Raw genomic sequence first — 24,731 nt, 5'->3', positions numbered from 1 at the left:
TGTATGCATACCTTTCCCTCAGCCTGAGATGATTGAACAATAGGTTTCCCTTTATCTAATCTCAGCAGTTTGACTCAGTCCAAAGTCTCAGTCAGGTATCTTCAGGGAGGCTTCTTTGATTGTAGCTTCTTTATACACTTTTTGTTATAATGAGCAAAACTTTATATCAATGTTTGAGGCATGAACTATTTCAATCTCTGACAATCATATATACACACGCTAAAAAAAATAAAGACTAGAATTTACTCACTTAATTAACTTTTTAGCAATCTAAATGCTTGACTGGATATGCTTGGTGTCTTTGGCACACAGGTTAATTTGAACTAGCCATTTTGTAATAACAAAAATAACAAATGTTAATCAAACTAACCTATTTTAACTGGGTCAAAAAATTCCACACACGTGCCCTGTGCACAATAGCACAGAATTTTGTTTCATATAGAACATTAATTCACTCTACTGTTTGCATAATTTATGGCAAGCCTGGCTCTTTGAAAAAGAGGAGCCATTGAGGGGGAAATCATTGCCCATTTTCTGTTCAAGTTTTTCTCTAGATATTGAGTTGAAATCATGAGTTTTCTCCATTCTTTGAAACCTGGTATTAGGTATAGTTCCATAGTTCTTTTATGATGGAAGGATTTTTTGCACAGACTCACACATTTATATGACTCTGTGTATTTGCACACCTCTGTCTGCTTCATGAAGCAGTTTCACTCCTGACTTTTGTGGTGGCCTGCACAGATCCCATCAAGCCAGAGCAGAAATGACCTGTGCAAGAAGCCCAATGCCACACAAGCTCCTCTTAAGGACAATGAAATGCATGAAAGGTTCCCATCCAGGTTTTCTCTATGGCTACTTTTTCAACCTTATAAAAGGCTCAAGGGTCCAGGAGTGAATATCACCTCTTATCCCATGTCTACTATCCTCTCTCATTCCATAAGATCTCCCCTGTCTGCAGATCAGGGGGTGTTGCAAGGCACTAGCCAAAACATAAGTGAACAACCTATATTTTGAAACCATTTGAAGGAAAATCACTATATTATAATAGTTTCTGCTTAGAGAAATTCAAAGTAAAATGACACTTAAAGGCAAATAAAAGGACATAAATGAATACTATTTTATTGAGTTGTGAGCAATGTGAACCAATATGCTGTTCCTACTTCTCATCATTTTAACCTATTTCTTCATTGTTATATCCATGTAGTATCCTATTGCTGTGGAACTAAAAGAACAGTAATTTTACATTCCAGTGATATCAGTATATTGCTAATATATAAGAACAGAACAATGCAAAGCTATGAAAGGGTTAAAATAAAATAGAACACTAGCACATCTTTTGTTGTTTTAATGTAGTTAGCAGACTTATTTTATTACAGGAGTGAACTTCAAGAGTACGCAGAAATGAAGGAAAATGAAGACAAAATAAAAGACCTAGAAAAGGAAGAAAAGGAAAAGAAATACCAAGCCCGAAAGATGCATTACCTCCTTAGCACTGCGCAGGTTGGTAGACCTGTCCCTGACAGCTCATGCAAACCACTTGGGCCCCCAGCCTGACAGAGATAAACTAGCAGGCTGAATGGGACATGACTTGTTGAAAAGATATCACAAAGACACTACTTCGAGTTCAATTTAGTGCTTTTCTATAGGCAAGAGCAGGTACCATGACTATTCTGTGACAGTAGCTCATAGAGGCAGCATCAGCACTGCTGGCAGAAAGAGTCCAAGTCAGCAGTTTGATCTGCCACTGTGATAACACAACATGAAGGGCATAACCTCGCTTTAAAAACTCATTTTGACTGGCTTATTGTTGTGTTGTTGCACTTGTCAAGAACTAACAAGTTATTAAGCTGAGAAGGGATTTCATTTTTTTCCCCTTTTTTAATTGAGCTAATGCTTGGGTTGGTGCAGTGTTCTGCTTGTTCTTAGGAGAGATTGTAAATGTGGGTTTTCAGCTAAAGCTTTTCTTAGAACTGCCTGAATCAGCTTATTTAGCATTATTTTTTCACTGAAAAATTCCTTATAAATTTTAAATATTTATTATTAATTTGTTTTGTGTCAGTATTACTAGTATATTTTTCCAAGCTTTCTTATGCAAGCTGCTTTAAACAGGCAAGTAAATATGCCAGTAGATATGTCTTATGTAAAATTGGTATGATTGGTAAAGCTTGTGGATTTGCCCTTTTTTAGTCCTCCTTTGTGAACTTTCATTAAAAAAAAATAATTTTTTTCTCCATGAAAGTTTGGTCGCTGGTTATTCTTCATATGAATATGAAATTAATGTGACATTTTAGTATGAACTAAATGCTTGCTTTTCATAAATTGTTAATTATAATCTGTGTAAGAACTGCTAATCCTAAAGAATGCAGGAAAAATACCGTGACACTTAGTGACAAAATATTTAATCTTCCCTTCTGTTTGGGATTCATTTGCGATCTATCCTATAGCTAGAAATGCAGTTGGATTAACTGGATATCAATTATGAGAACTCAATGGGTAAATCAAGTTTAAGAATTTTTGGTTTTTTTTAAGCATAGTATAATATAAGTAAAAAAAATAATACAGAAACCTTTCTCAGTAGCTACTAGGGAAGCTAGTTAATGACTGAAATCAGCTCATTTTAATTTATTTTTCCACGTGTATATCAAGGCTATTTAGAATAATCTGCACAGTATTTTATATTGTTTTAAACTGTAGAAAATTGGGAATTCTTATTTTGAACAGTACAATTTGTATAAACAAATGCATGAATATTAATATGCTTATCTGGAGTACAAAAATTGTTGGGTTAGAGATATTGAGTGATTTGTGGTCTAATAAGATTTTAGTAAGCTTAGTTCACCTCTATTGATACAGGTTTAGCAAATGGTAACACTTTTTAAGGAATGGCACGCAGTACCTCATTTCAGCCATCCACCTGGAAGACTGCTGGTAGAGGGCAGCAGTAACTGTTATGTTCTGATGAATTTGGGTTGCTAATTTTGTCAGAATTAGAATTTAGCCAGCAGTGTTTTGCAGAACAAAAAAATGCTTGGTTTTGCGTGCTGAAATGATTTGTGAATACTGAGACTCAGAGGCCACAGAATTTTTTCTTTATCACAGAACTGAGCTCCAAAAACCCTCTTCTTTTGCAGGTAGTATTTCAAAACATAAATAAGTGTAAATCAATACAAAACCTACAGACAATCTGAAAACCAGCAAAGATATATTTGAAGTTAACTACTTACCACAGTCAAAGTCTGTATTCCAGAATTGCACATAGTTGTAGAATACAAAATCTTGCTAAGAAACAGAGCAAATTATCTCCATGCAGAATTTACTGGTTCCATGCCCTGTTATGTGGACAGCATTACAAAATCTGTACTTGCAATAATTGTTTCAAATATATCCTATAGTTTGGAATATTTTTGTTTTAATACGGGCAAAAAGGGTGAGAAAAGGGTGTTTACTTATTGACAGAAAAGAATTAAGGTGTTGTTGCCCCTCAATTTTTGTAAAGAAAGGCATGTCAAATTTTGTTCTCTGCTCCCTACAAGCTGAAGCCCACAACAACATCTCAGAAGTGTGTTTATATATCTTTATATCTGGATCTATGTCTGTATGCAAGGTGTGCCCATTCCCAATTGCTCCCATTGTTCTACATTTCAAGAAGTAAAGCTGAAGAATGTGAGTGTCAGGAACATACAGGGGTGTCTTGTATGTATATAATAACATGGCCTATGATTAAGTCAATGTTTTGTCCTTTTCATGAATTAACTTGCTATTCAAGCATATATTTCTTTCAGAAATTGTCACCTTTATAAAGACAAAACACTTTCTGGTTGCTTATTGTAAGAGATTCCAATGTAAAATACAGCAAGAAATAAATCTATGAGGTGGCAGCTGTGAGTCTTGCAAACCAAATTCAGTTTTAAAAATAAGATTCTCTATATTTCAGATTTTAAAATTTTTATATAACACCATAATTTTCTTGTGTGTTTTTTACCTTATCAGTCTGATAAATTTCAACTTTATTATGAACATAATAAAAATTATATACTTAAGAGGTCTTTGTTAAGAATATTTCTTGTCATTTCCTATTGGTAACACAGTTTGTTTTCATCATTTTTACCTATTTTATCATGAACTAAATTGTGATTTCTTATTGAGACGTGAAACTTACAATAATTAAGTTTTTCTTGTTAGTCCAGAATCAAAGTATGCTATTTCCACTACAGTGGTAATGATCCTTTTTTTTCAAGTTGTCATTAATAAATGAACTGCTTATTAAATGTGGTTTTCCATTATAAACATGTTTACCTATGCAGATTATTATTCTATATCCCTGTAGTTCCTCTTTCTGTATCAACAACCTTCCCTAAAATTGAATTGGTTCTTGCTTCTGCTCTTTGCTGTATTTTCAAGGCCAACATTTGTAGTGAGGGCCATCCCCTGCCAAGTGCTGACAAATGACCTTTAAAGTCAACGACGGAGGGAAGCACTGAATACATTCATGGCACTTTGTAGAAATGGGGATGAAGAGCCCACTTGTGTTGAAATATGTGACTGCATGATTCCTGTCATTGGTATTTCCAACCTTTCAAGAAATTTTGCAGTTGTTCTTTGTCTGCAATGGGGATTAGAGTCAGGAGAATGACAGTCTACATCCAGAGATCCAGAATAGAACTAGAATGCAGACCTGTATTCTTTTAAGTATCTGCTGACAGAGCAAGCAGTAATGCTGAGGTGATTCTGTGAGTGGGAGAAGGTGCATCAGCACCTGCAAGTCCACAGTGGGATGGAGAACAGAAGCCAGTGGTAACTGAAATACAGAGCAGAAGTGGTGTATGTCTTCTAAAATACTGAGATCAGGAAAAGAGTCCTATGGAAAGTGCTCCAAGTGCCACAGCTGAAGAGACCTTTTGCTATTTCAGTTTCTCCTGTCATTGAGAAAGGGATTGGAGAAGCAGCAGAGCAACAGATCTTTTCCCTTTATAGATTTTTACTATATAGCAAACAGTACTGGGTGAGGTAAAAGAGAATTTTAATTATCTTTTCTACATTTCTTCTCTTTCTAAACAGACAAACACAATTACGTTTTTTCAGACAAAATAAATGTACAACTAATCCAGGAAGCCAAATTTCTTTTGATCTGCAGAAGCTTGAGAGCTTTGTCATGAAAGTGCAGAACGTATTTGTACATTGTTGATAGTGGGATGTTATACATGCATCGCTTAAGCTTATCATTGCTGTGGCTGGTGGACTGAGTCACAGCCTCATTTCTAAACCTGGACCTCCTGCTCAGTGATAAATCATGTTGAGGGTAGATGAGCTAATACTGGTCCTCTGTTCTCTGGGAACTTCTGTCCTATCTGAATGTTTTAACTACTGAGACCTAAGAAAAGTTAATCATGCTGTTCATGTGTATGTCTACTCTTGATTTTTGTATAGCATCTTCTTACTGTTAGCCCCTGACCAATTAGAAGACCTGATTGAGTCAGACTGATGACTCCTCTGGCCCAGCATCCTATCTTTGACAGTGGCCAATAGCAGGGCCTAGGGAAGAGGCATAAAATGGAGCAATGGGGCAATACAATTACTGTCAAAAATATTCTCTTAGTTTCCAGCAAACAGTAGTTGAAGGTCTTGTAGTTTTTAGTTGTACATCTTTTTATTTTTGAAATATTAACGTGTTCATTTTTTTTGCTTCTGTATTACTTCCATTCCTGCCTCTCTTAATACCCAGAGAAGGAATAACCTAGACAGAGAGAGTGGGTTAAGAGATCTGGGCCCACAACACAAGCTCTCAAGTTGTACTTCCATGGAAGACCAGGTTCACTCATTCTCCTTGCAGTGTCGTTTTGCTCATGCATGTTCATTTCACAGCATTGCTGTAATTCTGTCACAGGAGAATATGCAACTGTGAAGTGCCTTATTCTTTTCCCCACAATTTGATGTAGTTCTGGGGATTGCCTGTTCCACTCCAAACAGCACTAAAGTCCATTACTTTTCAGCCTTCTTTAGCAGGGTGACAGTTTTTCCTGATGTCCTTTGGCAGTTTATTAACAGAACTGCCCATAAATTCCTGGTAATTTAGAGCTGCAAGGGAAGAGCAAAGTCCATGTGTAATAACTGTAGAAGTTTTAGAAACTATGACATTCCTCTTAGTAACAGGACATGAGTCATCCTTCTGGATCACAGTAGATCAGCTTTCAGTGCCTGCTCCAGTGTGTCACCATCTCTCTGCTGAGTCAAGGCTGATGCACTTAGATATGTGGCTGGTATTGGCCCACATTTATTTCCATTGAAATTATGCATTGGAAAGGACAAATAAGAACCAAGTTTTTTCCATTTTTACTCTCTCTGTGTATCTCCATAAGCAATTCCACCTTAGGTTAGTGGGAACCATCTATCAAACTTCTCTAGATTCTGCATTAGGGCTTTTGAATATAAAGGAAGTAAAAACATGCTCCAGTTTTTCATCTTTTGTTTCTAAGACCAGTTTCACTTTGATTTTCTGTAGTTATTGTAGAACTCAAAATCACTTCTATCAAAATTTTCCATATTTTTTTAGCATTTGTCAGTTCCTAGAGTAACATTTTTAAAATTAAAATTCCATTCAATGCTAAGGTATTCTTTTATTAAATTTTTCCTGTCAACAGAGATGGCAATTCATAATCATTGCACTGACTGCATTTGTCCCCTTTTCACATAGCTGGAAATCAGGAGTTAATTCTATTGAAGTTACTGTGCTTTTTCAGGTCTAAATGTCTAATGTTCTAAGTGAGAAAGAAAAAAGGCCACAAAATCCTTCCTGGAGCAGGTTAATGAATATTCAGGAGACACAACTGATTAATATGCTTCTAACCTAATGTGCTGTCCTGTAAGAACTTGAAAAACAATTGGTCTAAAATGACACTGTTTGACATCCACTCTGTCTCTGGACAGCTGGCAGTTTTATTCTTATAAAGGTGAGGACTCAGTGGATAAAGCCCTAGCCTTTGATCTTCAGATCCACAGTTTAAGAGACAAGGCTGCAAGTTTGGTCATTTGAGCTTAGTCCCGAGTGAACAGTCCACATCACAAAATGATTATACATAATTTGTTACTATTGGCAGTGTCTGCTCAGGAAAGGCCAAGGACTGAGCTAGCATGAAGAATGAATTAGCTCTTATCTTTTACATTTTATTTCCACCCTCTTTACTGTTGTAATTTTATTATCCTGTCTCTAAAACATTCAGGGGATGAAATTATCATTCATTATAAGTACTAATACTTCCTGAAGATGAACTAAAATAGTCAATTTTTTTTTTATTCTAGGTGCCCCAATCAATGAACATCCCCACCTATCCCTGGGTGTTTAATATCCACTCATCACTTCTCTGCCAAGCAGTCAGATGTTTCTGACTACTTTCCAAAGCTTGTACCATAAAAAATCCTATTTAAATTAAAGAGGAGAGAGTGAGCTTTCTTAGTTCTCAGGCAGGCTTACAGCTACATTTAAATTGCATTTGTATGTGAAGCATTTTATGCTGCAGTGTTCTGTTTTTATAAAATATTATTTCCATAGGGTTCACAACTTTGGAAATTACATTACATTCCTTCTGACAGTACTTGTGACAGGTATGTTTGATCAGCATGCTTTCTTTGTGCATTCACTTCTCATTGGAAGCCAGAAGTATCAGTCCATTCACAGGTATTCACTCTAGGAAAATCATTCAAATCCTGTGCCTCGTGGGGCACTGTAAACACAATCTCAGTTCACTTGGAAGGGATCTCAGTTCATGTTGCTTAATGTTTCTGTCAGTAAGAAGGACAAAGTAAGGTAAATTGAAAGAAGCCAGCAACTGAGCAATTTTGTGATGCTGAAAGACATTGTACCTGAACACCTGCTCTAAATTCCAAAAACGACCTTTAAATTATTTGCATACACAATTGAAAATCTCTAGTTCTCTTAGAAACTGAGTCCAGCTCTTGCCCTCTCTTGCCCTTTGGGATAACTTGTCGTGGGGACACTGAGAACTGTAATTCTGCTACTCAACAGTATCATTATGATGTAAAAAAGAGGACAAGAGCTGAAAGCCAAAATAAATCTCCACAATCTATCTGGTGCACATACTGCCAAAATAATTTAGTTACAAAATTTATAACTTCCATAGATTTTCCAGTTTTGCTCATATTCTTGTCAATCACATATTTTTGTTCTCTAAGAAATGGTGGTTATCTCCCTAGGGAGGACAAGTACAGTCAAAGTCAAAACTAAGATGGTAAGCATGGTGATCTTCATGCCCATGAAGGGCAACTGTGTAGGTTAGGGAGCAGTGGGGAGAGGATGGAGAAGTGCTATCTGCTCACACCATAACCTATCTCCTGTGAAATCCATGGCTGTGCACCACTTCAGATGTGCTTCTTCCCAGTGTCAGTGAACAGTGCTTCCCTCCAATTCACTCTTCTCTCAAGTCTCAGCCTAGCACAAGTGGTAAGTGAAAGTATTTCCAACAGAAATCAATAATATCTCCTTTTGTCCCACTTCCAGAAAACAAGGTATTCACTTACTATTCTTTAAAGATAGTCAGTGAATGAGCTTTTAAGCATTATCTGTGACAGTATTGTAAACTCTACTTTTCCCAATGGTTGCTTGTTACAAAATAATTTCAGTTTGTTTGAGAACTGGTTAACTGTTCAAAGAAATGAAAGTTTGCATAAAAATTTCATCTCTCATTAGAAAGATCTTAACACACAATAAAATATAAAGTTTGAGAGCTGTTTTCTGATTGATCCTGTGTAAGCTTAGTTTTTAGAGGTATATCCATGTAGACATGGCAATATTTCTCAGAGCTTCTTCTAAATAGCTTGTTACTAGCTATGTCACACAAAGCTTGATATAATGGCATAGTGACTCTCTGTATCTACCATGTATTATAGCACTGAGCATTTCAGCATTAGTCATTTAAAAATCCACTGGCTAGAAGGTTCCTGCACTTAAACTGTCTTTTTCAGCATCTGAATTGCATAATCCCTATTCGTGTGGATTTTTTCTAGGCAACAAACTTGCTCAATTCCTGTGGGTAGGATTAATGGCAGAGTTTAAAGGACAAGCTGTGTGATCTATCAAAAAGTGTACATGCTGAGATCTTAGAAAAACATGACCACATTTTGTGTATTACTGTCAATTGGGGTGGCAAAAGGGTTGGATTGCTGCAGGGTCAGAAAGCTGGTAAAAATGAGTTATATATTGAATGCTGGCTGTGTGTATGATACGGTGAAAACATTTAAGAAAGAATCTATATTGCAAGGAAATCACAATGCAGTACAACATTAGCTAAATAGTTCACAAAGCCCCATTTAGAAGCAGTGGAACTCCACTGACATTGTTGAAATAGTTACTGATATAAATTTGGTTGATGCATATAGTCCATCTGGTATTTAACCATGTTTGATGTGAGCTATGGTCTTGTTCAGGTAATTTTTTTCTCCTTTTATATTAGAAGTACATGCTAAGTGCTAAGTACGAGATAAGTGCATAAGAAAAGAGAGGTTAGGAATGGCATGGGAGAAGTCATGAAGATAAAATACCATGCAGTCTCAACAGCAAACCTTCTTGTTGATTAAGAAGTGGCACTGATGGTATCCTTGCTTTAATGAGACTTCAAGATGAGTGATGTACACACCAATTCTTTTGTTTTTCAGCTCTTAGGCAAAAGAATATATAATTGTAAAGTTCTATCCTTAACTTGCGCTGTTTATTCAATATTCAGTGCTTTAGTTTAGTATCTAATATATACTGTTAATTTGGGAGTCATGTCTATCCTGCAAGGGATATGATGAACACTTTATTCTCCCTCTGTCTGTTGTTTACTTTGCTTTCAATTTTTCCATTTCAACAATCTTTTAGTAAAGTCTTCATCTTTGGGTTTTTTTCTGATTATGTCACTCTTTTCTACTAATTTCTGACTACGTTTGCTAATCAGACTAACATGGTTCTGTTCCCTCATTATTCTTTCCCTTATACAATGCTATGACTGTTCATTAAACCTTCCCCTCATTGTTTATTGGTCTCATTGCAGACTGCTTTGTTAAACATTCTGCTACGTTCTGAGTTTTTACTCATTGCCTAATCCTATAGATTTACTACAGCAAATTGTTTAATAAATCTGTCAGAATATATGTCTGTTAGGGAATACTCACATCTAAGCACAGTGCAACAGAAATAAGGCACAAGGAAAAGCAAGGATATGTTGCATTGTTTTGTTTGCACCTAGGTATTTTGAGGAGTGAAACAATTCCCTATTTAGAAATTATTTCCTTGACAAAGGAAATCTCCATATGATTTCCATCTCTAGCTGTCACAAAGAGTTTCTCCTGTTTTCTAATATGTTGTTGCAGGTGACTTGGGTGTTACAAATTCGAAGATTCTAAGTGGTATAATTATAAGGATTTTTTCTCAGTCCAGTTAGAAAATGAGTGAATCTCAAGTAGATTTTTTGTACAATGCTAATCTTTTCCATTATGAGAATGACAGTGGATGGAATTTTAATTTTAAAGATATAAGTAATATCACATATGTAGGTATGTGTTTTAAGGCTTTGAAAACTTCTCACCAGCATAAATAATTTTAGCCTCAAAATAGCTCTGTAAAGGAAGAAAATACTGTCTGTGTGTTTACAGGCAGTTATTGAGACACAGAAGAATAAAATCACCTTCAGAGATTGTTTTTAAGACTAAGCTTTTTAATTCCCACTCAAACAAGGTGGTTATAAAAACAGGTTTCTTTTCTGAGATTCTTATAATTTATATATTATCCCATACTCAGCCTAGCACTTCTTAAAGAGAAAATAACAGTAACTAGTGGAATGTCACATTCCTATTTTTAAATAAAGCCATTCATCAATTAAGTTGTATTTTTCTGCTTGTTTTGAAATCAGAAATCAAATGTGAAGAGAGTAAGAGAACTTTGAATCTGCTGTCCCACTGTTGTCTCTTCATCATAAGAGTATTGTTTCCCATGCCATCACTCACTCATTCAAGTTATTATCCCTGATCTAGTCAAGTCATCAAGAGCCTGCTTTAGAATTAGATTTGACAGAGTAAGCCTCAGTAAGAGAGAGAATCAATGAAAGGTGGATGCATTTTTGGGATCCTCTGCATCTGCTGGGCTGCTGTGTTTTGGATATTGTGCCACAGTGATTCATGCAGTGAACTAAGCTTATGTTTCTCTTTTGTCTTGGTGCCTAAATACCCAAGCAGTTGGTACCTGTTTGGAGACTCAATTACAGTGTTGTTTCCTGCAATTGAACTTAGTGCCTTGCAGGTTTAGAGGTTGGTTTTATGGGCTGTGGCCAGGATACCGGACTTGAATGTTTCCTGAGCACCTCATTGTATAGTCCATAAAATTGCTGCCTGGTTTACTTATACAAGTGCATTTAAAATGTGATTGCACTATTATTTTGATATCAAGCAAACATTTCACAGATGAAAAGGACTGAGCCAAGCTTTACAATCTGAAGGCGGAATAACAATAATTAATGCTTCTATTACTCTGTTTAAACAGAATATATATTAAGCAGAAGACAGGTAATTAATCCCACTTGAAAGAAAATACGCTACTCATCACTCATTTATGAATTCTTCAGTCTCTCCATAAAAGCAGTATCTCAAAGAAAGGTAAAATACCTTAGGTGCAATAACAGGTTAGGTACTCCAGTTCTTATTTAGATGAAATTCGTGAGAGTATATTTTTTAGGGATTAGAGGATCAGGCCTAAGAAGTAGCATTAGCTCAGTGAGAACTGAACCTATGTTTATAAAGCTGGGTGACATTTTTCCTGTTGTCAGGGATGGTAAAAAAGTTTTATCTCAAACTGGAATGCTAAACCATAATATGGTATTTTTCCAACATCTGCATAAACTTTACAATGTATTTCGTAATTGTTAATACAAAAATCTGTTCACATTAGTTAAAAAATTGCAAATTCTTCCTAGTAGAATACATTCCATTGTAGCTTAAATATTTTGATGTTTCAAATTTGAGTTCATAGACATAGTTTTATTATACTTGTTGCCAGAACAGTATTTACAGATGTTTTTATAGATCTTCTTTCTACAATGAATCTCACATTAAATATTGTCCTTTTATTTTCACTAAATATGAAATATTCTGACAGTCTGTAAAAAGCTAGTCATTTAGAAGTTTAAAATTCCTTTTCTTTTACAGACATGTTTGCAGCATTATATAAACACTTATTTCCTTGTGAATCATATATGTTTTAAGATATTTCTTCTCCTTCCTAGAGAAACTATATCTAGGGATTAGCAGGATTGTTGGCTGGAATTCATGTGGAAGCATAACTGCAGTAGCTGAGAAATGATCATGTTTCCTTTTAGTTCTCAGCAAGAGTAATTGAATGTTGAATATCTTACTAAACGCTGGACTGTGACAGTGTGTTAACACTCCGACTATCTCCTAACAGCAGGGCAATTATTTGCTGAGTGGGATTTTTATAAATCCCCTGGCAGTAGTATGTCCTGATAATTATGATGAAGTGCACTGGTCAGTGTTGATTCAGCAATCCCATCTCTAGCAAATATTTCATTCACAGCTCTCCTTCATGCTTTTACTTTTATGGCCTTTAAAGATCTCTTACCTCTCCTCTCAGCTTGCTTAGGGTTTTTTTACAAATTACAATGGAGCAAGAAAGGATTTTCAAGTTAAGTCCCTTTTTTGTTGAAGTTCTTTTTTTCTTATTTAACTCCTCATAAAAAGACCAGAGTGAGAAAGTAGCACTTTATTTAGGTTCTTACTGTGACAACCACTTGCACAAGCTTCCTCCTACAAAGCTGTTTTTTTCAAGATTAAATGACTGTTAAATGAAACACTTATATTCGTGATATATGTTGATTATTTCAGTCTTTGAGAGTTGGTGTGGAAAAGTAATTAAAATAGAGCATGTCTTTATTATTGTTTAGTTAAATTACAGTAAAAATATGTAAATATATCAGAATACACTTTCCATTGAGTTAATGCTTACAATTTATCTTCAGCTCAGCTTTGTCAATTTTTAATTTTGCATGTGTGTAATTATTTGCAGCATAGTAGCTATGCCGTATCTTGGAACATATTTGGTTTGCAATTTTTTACGTAGACTTTAAAACCTCAGCCAAGAAGTAGGAAAGAAGACTTAGAAATAATTAATTAATAAATGAAAATTGCAGAATCTAAACTACTCAGGATTTATTACACCACCTGGGGTCACCTATCTTTTCTGAGGAACTGTCCAGCATAATCAACATAGCCTTGTCTTCCCCTTTCTACCTGCACCTTTTTCCTTTCCTTTCTTCCTTCCTTTCTTCCTTCCTTTCTATTTCTTTTGCTGCTGCCTTACTTCATAGTTTAGCTTTGAAGGCAACTCCTTAATAATTGTTCCCTTTTATTATGGAAAAAAAATTAATTTAGACAGAAAGAAAGACAGTTAAGTCTTTCTCTCTGTATTGAAATCATAAACAGGAAAAGACAAAAATGGATCTTCTTTAGCATTGAGTAAATACAGCGTTAGTGGTGGAAGCAATTCAGGCTATAAAAAACCCCCAAATCTTTTCTTTGCAAATGGTCATTAAATTAATATTTGTTTTCTTATGTTTTTTTTCTTCCTTTATATGTGACCATTAATTATAAAGATAAGAAAATGATTGGGAGGAAACTAAATGATAGAGTGTTAGAAATGCAAAATGATTCAAAATATTAATGTAATGCTAAGGATGACTGGGTAACAAATGGTACATTTGCCAGTATGCTTGACCTGACACAATTAATATTCCAGGTCATGCTTGGGTTTCCATGATGGAAGGTCTGAGCCAGAGAATTCTAGGGGAAAATATATCTATTGTATAACTCATTTCTCTCTCTCTCTTTTATTTTCATTTTTTATTTTTTTTATTTTCCCTGACGAGTCAGAGCCCTAGCCTTAAAAAAAATATATCTCTGCTTTCACACCTCATTTGCCATATTCACCACTGGGCCACCATTCACCAGAAGGGCCTGATGTAAGGAGGTCAGTAAGAAGCTATTAGCAGAGTCCCCTCCTGAGATTTCTTTGGTCTTATTGAGGTGGAAGTTAGCATGACAGTACTGCAAATAATTCAGTTGTAAGTTTTTTAACAGTTAGCACAGATTTCCCCATAGTGTTTGTCACTTTAGAAAATTGTTCTTGGAAATGAAGTCCCGAAAGATGGCTTTGACACAGTCCCTTCCTAGTGTTGAAGAGCATGGGTACAGAAAAATGTGTCCTTCTCCCTGCAGACCAGAGGTACTTTTTGTAATCTATGATAATATTTTGGAGTGTTCTGTATTTTCTTATGGTCTAAAGGTGAGGAAAATATTGAAAGCATACTATGAAGTAATATCCAAGACAGATACTTTTCTACCATTGAAAAAGCAGTATTAAGTACAATTATTTTGTAGTTGACAGGATATTCTATTAAAGTAGGGAAAAATGAAATAATGTTTTTACTTGTCTGAAGAAAATATGCAAATATATTAAGTACCAAAGGCTTTGATCCCCTAAATTCTTAGATTTCTGTATACTGCCCGCTCCCTGCAGAGGACAGACTCAATAGGATATTCATTACCACACTGCACAGTGCAAGAAATTCCAAAAACAAGACTAAGATTTGAAGAGATATTTAAAAAAAAAATAATGGATTCAATTTTTCCAGAGATTGATCTGAACTGGAAAGTAGAATCAAACTCATCCCCTTGTCTCTCCAACCAAATTTTACTGATTTTAAATCTAGGCCTAACCTTACCAAAAACCTTGGGGAATTTAGAGTAAATTAGTACTAATGTTATCTGTCTAGATACTAACTCTGTTGATTGATCTGCTATGTGTATTGTTGAATACTTGAACATATATAATTAAAATGTAAAATAATTAACAAGGATTGCTTGAAAAATCATTATTTAAATATGCACTTTCTAATCAATTTTGACCCAGATCTTACAAAGAGTTTCATCTGTAGAAGAATCAAAAATTTTAAAGTGTCCAGCTGGCCTCCCTGAACTCCAAATCCATTTTCATAGTTGATATAATATCTGTATGCATTTGACCTGACAGTATGTAAAAAAAGAGCAACAAAAGATGACTTTTTGTTAAGATACATTTTCAGGAATAATAATTCAAAAGGTACAGAATCAATGGATTTCCATATCTATTAAGTCTAATTTTGGTTTCATTAAAAGTGCTGAAAGCTAATTCTATTAGTGCACTTGGAGATACTCAGTAACATTTCACAGTATATGGACCTTTTATGAACTATAGTTTTTTTATTACTGCCAAACATTTAATCAAAGAAATACAAAGTAGAATATACATAGTATCTCAGTAGAGATTGCAAAATGCAGTTTCAGAAAGCCATTTTACTCACAGAGACACTTATACTATCTCTCAGTGAGACTAAAAGAAGTGCCCAGACAGCACATCAATTTATAGTCATTGTTGCGTTTAATTTTTCAGAGGAGAAGCATTTAAATTCTTTCATTTATAGTATTTTTCCACTTTGGAGCAACAAAACCCAAGACCGAAACCTGTGCTTTGTAGACTAAAATAATCTAATATTTTTAATATTTTTTCATGAATTTCTAAAATTTCCTCTTCAGCTTTCTTTTTTATTTTTTTTTTTTTTTTAAGAAAAGGCTTAAAAAAGGGTGTATATTTTGGGAAGAGCCCTGATCAATTACTGATCAACAAATCTGTGCCTGCCAACTTTAGGCAGTTGTTATAATGCCTTAGTGTTTTCTTCTGGATCCCCCTGATTCTCAGTGATGCATATGGAGATGTTTTTCTTCTGGATAACGTTTCCATTTTCAGTGACATTGTCTTGTTCTATAAAATATGTGTTCCACAGACATACCATGAGAGCAAAACCTCTCGCTCTAGCTGGGGACCTCTGCACACTTATGGCATGGCTAGAATACAATCTCCACAGCTGAATATGAATGGTGTAGGAAGGGGTGGAAAGATGAAGTAGCAATTCAGTGAAATATGTAAAAAAGGGAGTTGCAGGCTATTACTTTTCTGTTTACTGTCATCAACATAGTGAAGGCGAAAATATAATTTTTAATAATGTAGGCAGATCCGAAGGCTGTGGTAGGACTAATGAGTGAAGAGATATAATGACCACGATACAGAGATGGTTTGTGTATCTGCAGGAAGGGATCTAATTTGCATGAGTCAAATGTATTCCATTTATATGGAATTTGTATTTACTGCGGCATTTTATATTTGAGAGAACTTATGTAACATGTATATGGTGTAAATGCATTCAATAATTGTGGGACAGTGCAATAATTTCTGAGACAACATATGGAACTTGTTTTTATGTAGCACTTACAGGGCACCAAGTAAAAAGACACAAAACTCTACTGGGCTGATAAGAAAATGCAACAATATATGAAATAATACAAAAATAGTAACATCATGAGGAGAATCTGTAACTTTATGAGATGTTTATGTGAGTAAGAGCCCGACTTGCAGAACAAAAGATCAATTTGCAGCCAGATTTTACAGCTCATAGAGATGGACCTGGACTTTCACATTCACTCCAGAGATTCTGCTTGCCTGCTGTTTGAAGCATGGATCCCTGCCATTCTAATTTGGCATCCTGAAGAGCTGAAGGAACAACCAGTGTTTGTTTGGCATACATATGTTTCTACCACTTACCTCTATTCATGTCCTCTTTCCCATTGTACATTTACACAATTTGTGAAATAGTTTGTAGGGTTTGCACCAAGAAGAGAACATATAACAGAGGACCAAAATAAATTATCATTAGACCCATATCACTTAGAGATTTGAAGTATGTAGCCCATAAAATTTTGAATAGCCCAACACTATTTTGAATAGCCCAACAGTATTTTGAATAAGCTACCATCTCTGAATACTTTTGTGTATTAGACACTATGTTTAATAAGTGCCTTATTTAATTGTTTTGACACAAGAAATTGGAACTACCCAGTAGGATATGTTAATGAAAAATGCATTAGAGCTAATTGGGAGGTGTTCAATCCTCTCAGCCCCAAGAGTTTAATACTTTATGAAGTGGCTGATGCCATACGTAGTTTTCTCATGGGTCCTTAGTAGCGTTCCAAAGGAGCAATACAAGATTTTAAATATTTACTCTTTTCCTTAACTTTCCCTGCATCATGAAACTGATTTCTTTTCCTACTATTATTACTCAATATTTATTAGTAATTAGACTTATTATAAAAGCAAAGGACAATATATTTAAACTGAGCAAGTCTACTTTAAAAATTTTAGTATACCATTTTAGAAAATATAATTATCTTTAAAGCAACACTGTGTCTTTGATCTGATTTTGGGGTATTTTAAGTATATATTATCTGTTTTATAGGAAATTTAGTGGCTTGTGCAATATGGAATAGGAGTTATCATATTTAACAGTTCATAATTAATTCAGTAAACTCACATATGTCTATTTGGGAATTGTTTATATACAACTGATAAAATCCCTACATTTATAGGTATGATTTGGGAACAGTCTGTCACATAGTCTTGACTTGCCAGATATTCACAGATTGCTAACGATGTAGATTACTAGAACAGAATTTGAAATGTATGTTTTATTTCAGTAATTGGTATATCACACTAGTGATACAATTAGTGATGTAACAAAAACCTGAAATATCAAATTCAGTGACGAATTAACCTTTCAATTTTAGTCACAATTTAGAAATCCTTGTGCTACATTTTTGTTTTTCACATGTTTTATGCTATTAAGACAGATGACATTGTAATAGTTGTTCAGGAATTTATTGTGGGCAGTTTGGGAAAAAACAATTACTGGGTTTTGGTATTCCATAGATTCTCTTCTATTTCTCCTCAACTAATGACTGTTTTACTTTGAAAATTGCTGCAGGTGCCACTGTCTGATTTTGTTCCTGTTGTATATAGACATTTAATTGAGTTGAACTCAAAGATAAGCCCATCTTCTTCTGCTCAGATTCCAGGCGTCTACAATTCACCATTCAGAAAATCCCCAGATCCAATGGAACTGCTGCTACGGAAGTCAAAGCCACTGACCCACAGGAAGCAGCAAGGGAAGGAAGATAAGAGTCCCACTGTCTATGAGTTCTATGATTGGCCAACTTGTAAAGAGCCTCCAGCTTTCGTCACAGCACTGCGTCTGCTGCCTATTGACAGACAGAAACCTCAGGTAACATTTTCCAGTGTCTTGGAGGCAGCTTCTCCTCACATCTTTTATCATAGATTATCACAGAATCTCTTGAGTTGGATCTCCAGGTCTGAAAATCCATTTTGTGGATTTTCTTTTTTAATATAAATCTAGTGCTTGCATTTTAGATATAAAGTCTTTGACACAGATTTGACTTAAAGAAAAAGAAATGTAGGTGTTATGTAAAAACAGGGAAATATGATTCCTTATATGTTGTTTTTGTCCTTTGGAGAAAAAAGGTGTAATTTATGATATTTCAAAGGTATGATCTGGTATAATTGAGTTTCAATATTATGATTCATAAGAGCTAGAAATTTTAATTTCCAATCTTAAATCAATTTTAAAAAAGGAGGAGTGAAAGGTAACAGGACAAATTAAACAGTTGTGACAACTTTTTCCTCATTTTGCAATTGTTTTCTGTATGAAGACTGAGGCATGCTCTCAGTTTGAAATAGTTCCTGCTCTCTTGTGTCCACTAGGTGTGTGTCAGCTTTAATTACAAAGATTTCTATATTTTGTCCTCCATCACAGCAGAGTTGCCCAGTTTCCATTCTTAACTGTCATGGTCTTAATTTTAATTTCAGTTGATGCCGACATATGTTGCAGATAGTTTTTTCTCTTCTGTAAAGTAATGGACATCTGTGAGATAATGCATCAAACTGAACTCCTCACAAGATTGCAAAACAGCTTTTACCACCTTATTATCAAAACCTGCTCAGAATGTGACCAATATATACAGCAGACAAACTTTTGAGACCTTTGTGCTCCTCACTTGATGGCTGTACAATGACATGTAGCTTTTGCCAGTAGGTGCCAGATACAATGACTTTTGGGATAGAAATAGTCTCTTTCCCTCTATTCTGAAAAATCTTTCAGTTTCCCCAGTCTACTGAATCTTCTGCTTAGCTCACAAAAACACTTTTCACGCTGATTTCACTTTGAGTGACACAATGTCTTGAGAATCTCCGACCATTTTTCTACTCCATTCTGTATTTAAATTTTCTCATCTGTATCTTGGTTAAAAAGACAATGCTTCTAAATGAATCCTTCTTAGTAATTCTCAGTGAAGGTATCACCTATCTGCAGAAATGTAACAACTTGAGCAAAAAGCAATGTATGTATGTCTTAATTGGTGTTTTACTCCTCTGAATCAATATCACTTTCTACAACTCTCTGAAAAGAAGTTGTGGCCAGGTGGGGATCAGTCTCTTTTCCCAGGCAACAAGTGGCAGGACAAGAGGACATAACATCAAACTGTGCCAGGGGAGGTCCAGGCTGGACATCAGGAAGAATTTTTTCACTGAAAGGGTGGTCAGGCATTGGAACAGGCTGACCAGAGAACCTGTGGAGTCACCATCCCTGGAAGCATTCAAGAAATTAATGGATGTAACATTTAATGCTATGGTTTAGTTGACAAGGTGTTGTTTGGTCAAAGATGGGACTCAATGTTCTTGGAGGTCTTTTCCAACCTTTATGATTCTATGATTCTAAGAAGGTGCAGGCCTGTGGGAATATCTCAGGAGAAGTAGAGGTGAGCCCACTGCTTATAACAGTAAGAATCAACTTCAGGGCAGTTCTCCACCTTTGTCCTTCTCTGTGCTCTCCCTACCTTGACTGCTTCAGCTTCCTCATTGAATGACCTCATTGACTCACTTTAGAACTGAGACAAAATGTGAGCCAACAAGCAGTTTGGATGATCAGGGAGTTTGGAGTTGACATAAACATGACATTATAGCTTTACCTTCTGGGACCAAGGGGGCTATGACAGTCCTTGAGATGCATTGTCTCTCAGGAAAGAGGGAAAGATTTTGCCTTGTGGATATGGTGCAGAAATCAGGCTTTTAAATAAGTAGATAACTCATAGTTTCTCCATTGTTCAGGTGTTCTTGCAAAATTGCTTTACCGTATATAAAGTATCTTACAAGCTTCTGCTTGGATTTGGAATATTTTATAAACCTTTCTAAGTTCAGACACACTCACAGCAGTCATGCACAGATAGCCTTTTAGAACAAACCAGAAGAGTTCTGTTTATTTTCTGCACCTCAAAGAGGGAATTTACTATATAATACTTTAATCCTTTCAGCACCCTGGGATGTACACTGTGGGGTAAATTTTCAAAGCACAGCGCGTGGATTTAGCTGCCCGACTCTTATTGATGTTAATGGGAGTCACACGGCTAAATCCCTGCACAACACTTTGACAATTTAGGGTGGTATGTCTAAGAAAAGGACACTGGTTTGAGCTGATGAAACAGCTGGAAATGAAAACCCATCAGAACACATCATCCTGAAAGTTGTCTGGCGTGACAATAAGAAATTTAATTACTAGATATACTTGTGTCCTAGTTCTTTGTGGTAACACTTTTTGGCAACAAGGTTCTTTTTCTAATATGTCTAATTCACTGTGAGACACTTGTTCCTCTCTTTCAGGTATCTAAAATTTTTATTGCCCATAGGTTTAGGTGTTTTATACGAGGATGTCAATTATATATGTTTAAAAGAAAAAAAAACCCTATTTTCTGTTTTGTCTTAGGGAAATGGGTATTTAGTGTTTAATAGGTAACCTCTGTGTGTGTAAGATAGTGCCTTTAAAAGAAAGGTTTTAATGATGCTTATACATCAGTTGATCTATAATTTTTATTACTGAGTTAACTAGAATTAAAGTTTGATAGAAACATGGATAATGCTAAAATTAGTCATCTGTTCATTAAAAGGCATTAATAACAGAATGCACATTACCATTTAAATTTTTTGTACGCTGTTATCTGTTGTGGAATGGGGACAGCAAGGAATACATAATTTCACGCAGATCATATTTTTTATCATTAATTTCTGATGCTATAGTAAAGTAGTAAGAATGCTGATCTGCTAACCTTTATTTGGCAAACCAGTTGGTATCAAGATTTATGCTACTCAGTACAAATTCCAAACATAGAGCATAGAGCTGTGTGAATTTTCTTCAGGGTAAAAATTGTTGGTTGACTCCTTCCTTTCACAGTCTTATCTCCTCAGAAAGATTTCCATTTTGAAGCAGGATGCTTGCAAGCATTTTCAGTTTGAAAACATTTTTAAGCACTACTCTACCACAGTTTCCACAAGTCTTGTAAAATGGAAACAGACACAGATTTTTTAGATGTTTTCATTTAAGTGACATTCCTGAGGTCCCTATTACTAAATAATTCCTTCAAATACATGATTCAGAAGAATGGAAAAGTCTTCAGGGAATGTTAAGGCTTATCTCAGTATTCTAATACATATACCCTGCTTTCATTAGTGATGACAAAGTCTTGTTTTGAGGGGCTTTTGCTCAGTTACATCCTTTCCCCCTCTCCTTCTATTAGCAGTTGCAATTTTATTTCAACTATGGACTGGGCTTTTTTTCTGTACCTAACTCCTAGTTAGGTCTTAGAAATTAAAAGTGGAGAAAACCCCTTTCTTGGATATCTGATTTGGCCCTTACCCTGGTGGAATACGAGTGAATATTTTTCAGTGAAGAAAAAATACAATATTCTGAAAGACTACTTTTAAAAGCAAACATATTTATCTTGGTATTATTTGGTAATAGTACTTTTCTTTCTTGCTTCCTCCATATATGCACTTAATGCAAGCATCTTGTAATAAAAAGTATTCATTTTTTAATCAATTTTAAACTTTTTTATAACTTGATCAAGTTACGTATTACTAGAACATTGTAATTTTAATTACCTGTTCTAACACTGATTATTCTCTCATGAGTGGTAATACTTTTCATTCTGTTTTTAAAGACTTTTACACTCTTTTGGAATGAACAGATTTTTTAGTTAGACTTAAAGACAGAAGCAAGAAAATATCAGCTAGAAGTGTATTTATTATGCTTATTGGCTTATTGGAACTTTTAAAATGATCTCCAAATCTTGGTGCTGTGCCTTTAAAAAGTAAAGTTCCAATAAAAATCCATTAACTACTTTCAAATATAGCAATCCTCCTGTCCAGCTGTGAAAAGTACTAGATGATACTTATTTGCCATTTGTGTTATTTACGGTCCATGACTTTTATGGTAACTGGTTCCTATTATTGGTTTCTATTAATGTAAAACATAAGTGAACATAAATGAGGCGTGAATCATTTCTTTTTATTAGCCCCACAGTCTTCACTCAGTGCTTGCAGTAACTCCAGCTGTGACTTGTTAGTGATAACCTATTTAAAGAAGGATATCTTTAAGAATAAAGGCTGTGATTAGGATTCTTTGTCTGTTCATAGTTTCAAAAGGTTTCACTAGTTCATTGCAAGATCAACAATGATGAAAATAAAAATTAATTAGTAATACTTATAAGTCCAGGGTTGCCATTAAACCATCCTGAGTGGCACATGGCACGAATTATATTCCAGGTAAGTTTTTGAGGTTTAATACTAAAAGCGAGACATATAGGATATGTCACTTCAGCAGCACAAAAGAGGATTTCCTGCTGCTATTTTTCTATGTTAAATGGTAGATGCTGATACAGTCAGTTATTAAGCAACATACTCTGGAAAAAAAAAAAGACATATAGGTGTATTTTTTAGGAATAACAAAGTTAATGTGAAATCAGACTTTTAAAAAATGGACTATATGCCTATACTACTGAAGTTATGAGTTTGAATTCTATTAGAAGAATTATATCTAAAGTCATTCATGAAGTTCCCTTCCAGCTAGCTTTATAGTTACATTGAATAGAGCATTGTCTTTAAGGTTTGTTCTATGCAAAGTAAAAGACTTAAGTTTTCTGCTTAAGCAGAATTTAGGTATAGTTCATACTTAGTTTTTATTTCACCAATTTTTTTTCTAAGGAAAAACTAAGTTCTCCTAATCAGTTTTAACAATATATTTGTTAAAAGTACTGAGTATATATTAGTAGTTAGATAAATTTGGAGTGCACATTTTTCACTCTCTCTTTGAAACTACAGACTATGTTACCAACCTTTGTGTTATTTGTACATCTCTATCAAAACAAACTGCTTTAATCATTTTGGAGGAAAAGCCTTGCTACACTTCCCAGACGTTCTGTATCCCGTTTCGTCAGTGATGTGCCATGAATAAAAGGGGGAAAGAAAAGAACTGTAGCCCCAAAATAAAACCCTTGTGTTATTCTACACCTTTCAGGGGCCTTTCCGCGATCCCGCGGAGGTGTTGTGGCAGCGCTACAAGCCTTTGGAGCCAACCCTGCGAGTGGCAGAATCCAGCAATTCACCCCCAGCCAAGGCCATAGAGGGAGCACGAAGTGAGGAATGGAGAAATCTTATACATGGCAGTCAGTAAGTTCTTTGGTTTTTCTTATATTGTTATGAGCATGTTTTCTTTATTCCATTGCTTTCAGAAACCTTTCATGCCTGACAAAATGAAGTGTCAAACCTGACAGCTTACTAGAAAACATTTTGTATATATGCTTTTAAATTCTGTGTCCTTAGATTATAAACTGCTCAGGGCAGAGACCCTATCTTGTAGTTGCGTGACATGTGCCATCCAAATCTATGAATCTATAGAGAAACTTGTAATAATAATAATATGTGATGCAACAGATGGCTTTAATGGGAAATAAGAAAATAAATGCAAATTCTGTCTTGCCACATGCACCATGCCAAAGGAAAAATACTGTTTCAGTCTTCATGTTCTGGGAGTTTCCTGGTTATGGGAGGAAAAAAATGGTGTTGCATGCCAATGAGACTTGTCTTCTCTCCCAGTAGAGTAGCACAGCTCACTTGGAAGGGGAGGGAGCATATGTTCACATTAGAACATGATACAAAAACTGGAATCATCTTTGAAGCAGTTTGATTTCCTACACCATAGCATCTGTAATAGTGTCAGACAGGCCAGTTCTTTTCCATAAAATCTCAAATACAGGCATAATCCATCCCAAAAAAATTAAGGCTGCTGTCCCAAAGGTGTAAGGCTTTTGCCAAAATATTTCCTTTTCTTTTTTTTTTAACACAATAGACTGTTAAACACCATTTTGTCCAGTCATAATAAAAGCCTGCTAAGTCACCTTCTCTGGCTTTGTAACTAGAAAAAGAATTATGTTTTCTCAACTTTTTCCTTGAATTCACTGCTCTTGGCAGTCCTTTGGCCCTTCAATACCAGAATTCAGGACAGAAGGGAATCGCTTTTCCTCATGAGCAGTCCATGATCTACTGATTCACTGGCACATGATGCTTTGCTATCTTTGATATGTTTCATGCTTTTTTATCAGCTCCATATTGCTATGTATCAGCTTCAGCACTGGGACTTAAAGGTGCCAGAATCAATTGTGTTTACATGGTTTAGATTCTATATTTTTACTGTTGGACTGTTTCCCCTGATTTTTAATTAGTGGTGTCTTTGAATGAAAATTCTATTCAAAAACAGTTTTGAAATTATGAAAATATTTTAGTTGGACTACTTTTTCACTTTTGAACAATGTTTTTGGTGGTCTTTTTAATTTTTTTTTTCTTTAGTGAGATACAGCACTTTTTATCTCTTTCATACTAAAATCCTAACGGAGTTCAGTTACAAGTACAA

General features: G+C 35.2%; 1 protein-coding gene across 2 annotated transcripts in view; it reads left to right on the top strand.

Moving 5' to 3' along the window:
- SPATA17 (spermatogenesis associated 17) overlaps window positions 1–24,731 on the top strand; it is an 89,165-nt gene that overhangs the window by 37,664 nt on the left and 26,770 nt on the right. For both annotated transcript variants that reach the window (XM_085054788.1, XM_085054787.1), the window contains 3 exons: window positions 1,377–1,500; window positions 17,991–18,203; window positions 23,340–23,491. In XM_085054788.1, the coding sequence (XP_084910914.1) occupies window positions 1,377–1,500; window positions 17,991–18,203; window positions 23,340–23,491 (489 nt within the window). The remainder of the gene's footprint in view (window positions 1–1,376; window positions 1,501–17,990; window positions 18,204–23,339; window positions 23,492–24,731) is intronic.

Source organism: Lichenostomus cassidix, chromosome 3 (genome assembly GCF_008360975.1).
Source record: "Lichenostomus cassidix isolate B80296 chromosome 3, HeHo_3.0, whole genome shotgun sequence".
Classification (NCBI taxonomy): Eukaryota; Metazoa; Chordata; class Aves; order Passeriformes; family Meliphagidae; genus Lichenostomus; species Lichenostomus cassidix.
The sequence above is the reverse complement of the archived record's forward strand: the minus strand, read 5'-3'. Positions and strand labels throughout refer to the sequence as shown.